Source organism: Hyposmocoma kahamanoa, unplaced genomic scaffold (assembly GCF_003589595.1).
Source record: "Hyposmocoma kahamanoa isolate Upper Pololo Valley unplaced genomic scaffold, ASM358959v1 296, whole genome shotgun sequence".
NCBI classification, from domain to species: domain Eukaryota; kingdom Metazoa; phylum Arthropoda; class Insecta; order Lepidoptera; family Cosmopterigidae; genus Hyposmocoma; species Hyposmocoma kahamanoa.
Genome location: NW_020653780.1, coordinates 4,906,722 through 4,912,495, shown reverse-complemented (window position 1 = coordinate 4,912,495; position 5,774 = coordinate 4,906,722). Strand labels below are relative to the sequence as shown.

Below are 5,774 nucleotides of genomic sequence, written 5' to 3'. Positions count from 1 at the left end.
AAAACCTAGTAGTGAATTGTTTTAATAGCAGAATATCGATAATATGTCTGCTTACAAGAAACTACACTATCTCAAAATAATCGTTATAAACAATTATCAAAATATAACAACGAGCAGGCAAACTTAAGTAACCGAAGCAAAATTCGGCCAGACTTATGAATAAACTACTTAAATGAGTCTAATTACATGGGATATATGGGCTATTGTATGATTTATAGGCACAAAAATAACACATTCACACACGTAATGTAACATTCGGTTGATTTCCGATTTTCTACTGCCGCACCCCGTGATGCTGTAGCGACGCATTTTAATCAATACATAATTGTTCTCACTGTCAATATTTTTGTCCATTTGATTACAATTCATGCGAGTAATTCAATAAAACATTTGGCCAAACATTGCTTTTGACATCTCATGTACTTCCCTTTGACAACCGGAAACGGTTATCAAAGGGTACTCCAAAAATTGTAAAATGAGGACAGGACAGGACAGGACTTTATGAGAGACTTAAAGATTATAAATCAAGGCTTTGCAACAACTTTGCAATTTCTGAGTAAAATTTTGCGTGTCAAAAAACCTTGAGGGCCAGGAAATGTCGCAACGGTATTTCCGATATCAAGTACGATTGCCAACCTTGTTAAAATTTTCTGTTTTGCTAAACGTATACGACGGCTGTTCCAAAATAGTTAGCGACAAAGTAAATGTAATCTCTTTTCCTGAAACTATTTTGAATTGACGGATCATTTCAATGTAAATCTCCCTGGTGAAAATCATTGCCCACTGTGTATAGGTCTTTTTTAAAATATTTTTATAAATTATCTAATACTCCACTTTTGTTTGCAACAATAGACGTTCCACACGTGGTTTTTAGTAGGTACTATGATTTTGTATTATAAACGTTGGGTTAATCTTCAAGGAATCTCACGACAATTTACAAGCTTTTTTTGGGAAATCTACTCCTGCATTAGCAACAGTTACTTATTGGTTTCGAGAATTTCACCGTGATTGAGAGAACCTAAACGACAGTGAGCAAAGTATAATATCATTGCTAAACAATGACACACAGAACCGGCCGACCACCAACTGCAGTAACTCATGAAAAGTCATCAGGGTAAAGTGGCTATTGCGGGAGAATAGATACAATACACATCTGGAGATTCAGGCTGAATTGAAGTCTGGATCACAGACAGTTTCCATCATTCTGCATGAACATTTTAAAGTTAGGGACGTTGTTTCGCGATAGATATCTCATTTCCTTAGCGAAGAGCAAAAATCCCGTCGTGTTGATTGATGCAAATATATTATGCTAGAAAAGTTCGAAGGCGGAACTTAGCGAAACGTATCCTACATCTTTATAACCGGTGAGTCTTGGATCTATGTACAGCTACCATCCTCCAATGAAGCAGTAATCCACGCAATGGGACGAGTTGCCCACAAAAGTTGTTCGCGGTCGGACCGTTAATTTAAAAAATAATAGCGATTGTTTTTCGACTCAGTGGGCTAGTAGCAGTAATTTGCTAGAAGACCTAAGAATAGTTACCAATGATTGGTATTGCGATGTTTGTCTGCCCCACGCTTTCATAGAGTAGAATAGCGAGCACTCAAGAAGCGGCGTTTGTGGCATTCTTTTTCACCAAGATAACGCACCTGCTCACACAACTGCTAGAACCATCGACTATTTGTCAACTTAGGGAGTACAAATGTTACCCCATCCTCCTTACATCCCAGTTAGCTCCGTGCGATAACAATTCCACAGTAAAATAAATGCTTCATGGGCGAAAATTTAGCACCGCAGGCTAGGCCGTCGAAGAATTTCGGTGGTTATTTTTCGGTACTGCAGCGCATCAGGCATGTTCGCGGATGCCCACACGGATGGTTTCCATGCTATCCTTAGAAAGAGAGCTGCCTCATTAATGGGTTGTATCCGTTGCGGCACGAATGAGATTCTGCGCGTTGTGGCTGGTAGAGTGGATTGCCCGATCATGCTACATTGCATGAAACTGCATTTGAAACCGTGTCGGTGATTTATTTGATATTTAATTTAATTTGGTTAATTATTCTAATTATCTAAGCTAATATTATAATTGTAAAATATGGACTGTAGTTGTCTGAGAATAAATGATTTTTGATTTTGATTTTTTGATTTTTCGACCTCCCGCAATATTTCCCGTTTTTTAATGTTTTTGAAAGCTGGTTCACCCAAATGCATAAGTGCATAGGGGTTGGAAGGAAATATTTTTAAAAACTATCGAACTATTTTTTTATATTATAACTATTTTTAATAATTAATTTTTCTTTTTTTCACGGCCGTCAACTAAAATGAATCTTCTCTGAAAGTCCTTGAAATCTTGATTATCACGAAGTCTTTTTGCTCTTTCTTCATCACTTAACTTCATTCCGATTTTTGCTGGGGAATAATCAATACGAATCTGGTCACTTGTCTCGGTCTCAATACCTTTCTTCAACTGAAGACTTTTTTGATTCATATTTAAAACTTTTGTATCAAAGTCTTTTTCCATATGAACGGCATTGTTTTCTATAGCCACTGTTTCAATTCCGTTCTTTCTTTCTCTCATTATATTGTCCTTATCGACTTGCACTTCATCGTTTCCATGGTTTTTCCTTTTCATTATCTTCTGTAAATAATCTTCAGTAACCACATCAATTTTGCTATCCATTGTCTTGTTTTGCGTCGAAGTATCGACGATTTCTAGTTCATCTTCGCTGATTACTGCGGGTTTGGCTATGAAATTGCGATTTTCACGATCCAACTTCTTTTCCAATTCGTCTTTCATTAAATCCATTTCTATTTCATGTTTTACTGCCCACCGGTTTGGTGAATTATCTTTATCTTTGTCAGATGGTGACGCCAAATTGCTATCGGTGCTGTCTTCAGGATGATACGGATTTCCTATCATTTTACCATTTCTGTCGACTTTAGCCGTAATTTTACTGATCTCAATAGGTGTATCTGATATCTTATAATCTTGACTAGTCAGCCCCGCTAGTATCTTTAGAATATCATCGCAGTCTATTTGGATTTTGATGGATTTCCCATGGTTTTCCGTCACAAGGCATATCAACGCTATAATAGAAACAAAACACATAGTTATGAAACCAGCGAACTAGTTTTAACCTAATTTAACTAATGTGTCTTTATTATTCTTCATTATTCCCTGCTCTACGTAACGTAATATATGAAACGAAGTAAAATTGACAATTTGAAAAATGCGTTAATTTTAAAGACATGGCATACACATTACATCCAAAGCCACGTGAGAAATGATCAAAATGGTGACCGTTCGGTCACGGAGTCAGTCGAGTTGAGAAAGACATTTGTTAATATATATTTTATATTCCTATAATATATACATAAGTATGTAAATTATTTTCAATAGCACCCGTAATTTAATGGCTACTTATTAATAAAATTTTTATTGAATTGATATTCAATTTTTTTTGTGAAATTACTCCACTAGTTTGTTATAATTATTAATACAAAGATCGAACACTCAGAAAAAACACTCAGAAAAAATTCCTTCGATCCGGTCGGATTCGAACCGACGTCTTCTTGCATACCGTGCCAGACGCTTTACCAACTAAGCCATGGAACGAACCAACGGACCTCACGAATTTTTCTATGTGCTTGCGTCGTGTCTTTGTACTTGGTCTTTCAACGACTTTTTAGTCGTAGCGTCATCTATGAGAAATCTTTGACAGATTTCTCACCCAGTTAGTACCTTTACAGCTACCATTCCTGGCGAGAGATATCGCTATTCACTGTATTAATTAAATTTTTATTGAATATCAATTCAAGATTTCAGAGAAAGATTATTATTCTTGCACGTTATGCAAGAAGACGTCGGTTCGAATCCGACCGGATCGAAGGAATTTTTTCTGAGTGTTTTTTCTGAGCTATTTATTATTTTATGATTATCCAAGAAATGGAAAATAAAATTTTAAATTAATTATGTGCTTACTAAAGAAACTGACGATCTTGATCATGGTTGCAAACACTATAGTCTACAACAATTTCAATCAGTAAGCTCATAAAATACCTGATAGCAAAATCTTCAAAATGTGTACTTAAAAGTAATTAATTACCTTTATCAACTGCAATTTAAATGAAATTTCAAAGTAATTACCGTACCATTGGCTGTTATATAATCATATAAGTAGGTAGAAATGTTCTTGGTTTCCGTAAGAAGTTTTTTTATGATACCAAGTGACGGGACGAACAAGTCGTACGCCTGGTGGTAATCGACACGACTGTTCATAACACTTGCAGTGTCACTCAGAGCTTTAAATCACAAAGTTCTAACGGGCACTGCCACTGCGCCCGTCACCCTGAAACATAACTTTATAAGTCTCATGTGCTTGTAATTTCACCAAATAGTGTACCGATGATTAAACTTACCGATACAACCGATGATTAAAAAACCATTTACTAAGCAAATGAGACAGCTCTAATGGCATTCGTCAACATTTTGATTACACTTCTGTGTTTTTACAACCAAGCAAAGAACATAATGTTGTTTTATCTGTCACGACTCCTTACCAAAAATACATTTTCCTGTCCACAAATTGCTAAATATCATTTGAAGATCGATCATTATATGCATGACAAGGTTAAAATAATTTAGGTAAACGTTTACATTTATTATGATATAGGTATCGACGGCTAAGCATGTTCGTAAAACAAAATGGCTTAGAAAATATATCTTATCGAAGTTAGGTAACTTCGCTAAACGTTGATGTGGGACTACATGATTGAAATTGTCGTAGGTGCGAGCGGATTCGAATCCACGGCCTCTGCTTGAGAGGCGGTAGGTCAAACCATTAGACTACCACAGCATAGTTACTTATTTTTTCCTAATAGACATACCCTGCCATTTAGCTTACTATAGGTCGTTGTAATAATAACAACTACAACAAATTAGCTGCAGCAAAAAAGTCGTTAAAAGCCAAAAACAAAGATCTGCAATAAACACAGGAAAAATCGTAAGGTCTGCTGATTCGTTCCGTGGCTTAATTGGCAGAGCATCTGGCATGGAATTGCCGGAGAGAGCTGGTTCTAATCCAGCCGGATGGTATGAATTTTTCATAGTGTTTCGATCTTTGTTATAATAATTATAACAAACTAATGGAGTAATTTTACAAAAAAATAAATGAATACCAAGTTAGTAAAACATCGTGACATTCAATAAATTTAAAAATTACACCAAATTAGTTAAAAAAATATGATCAGTTAACCGAGTAAATTTACAGCTCAAATAAAAGCGGTACGTGCTATAATATGGTGTCCATCGTTCCGACTTCAATTAAATTTACCCCGAAGGACCCGTTGGAGAACTTAAGTAAGCTGGTCACTCCGGCGAGCCTTTGGAACAAAATAATAAAATCCGTGATGTCATGGATACTATGGCCTACATACGACAGTTATATAGTTAGTTGCCAATTTGAGCTACAATATTTTTTTCATTTAGAGTGGCTGCAAAGTTTCTTCTTTGCAATAACAATGTTATAAAAACATGTATTGATTTGTTATTAAATTTAGTTATAGTAATTGTGTCGTTCTTTAAAGGAAGCCCATATTGAGTTGTGGACATCTTTCGGCTGAAATGACGATGTTGATGAATAAATAAAGCATGTAAATAAACTAGGTTTTGCGCAGCTACGACAAGCACGAAATGTTTCGTCATGCATGCTTGTAAATGTTTATGCCTTTTACGGAAAAACTACACATGTAATCTAGCTTAAGGGTTGTAAAC

The 5,774-nt window shown here is 35.7% G+C and overlaps 1 protein-coding gene across 1 annotated transcript; it reads right to left on the bottom strand.

Moving 5' to 3' along the window:
- Positions 1–788: 788 nt before the first annotated feature.
- Positions 789–4,008, bottom strand: LOC113229246. The gene is made up of 2 exons (XM_026462772.1): positions 3,984–4,008; positions 789–3,088 (listed from the first exon to the last, which is right to left on the bottom strand). The coding sequence occupies exons 1-2, from the start codon at positions 4,006–4,008 to the stop codon at positions 2,289–2,291; spliced, it is 825 nt and encodes a 274-aa protein (XP_026318557.1). The 3' UTR covers positions 789–2,288.
- Between the last annotated feature and the right edge of the window lie 1,766 nt (positions 4,009–5,774).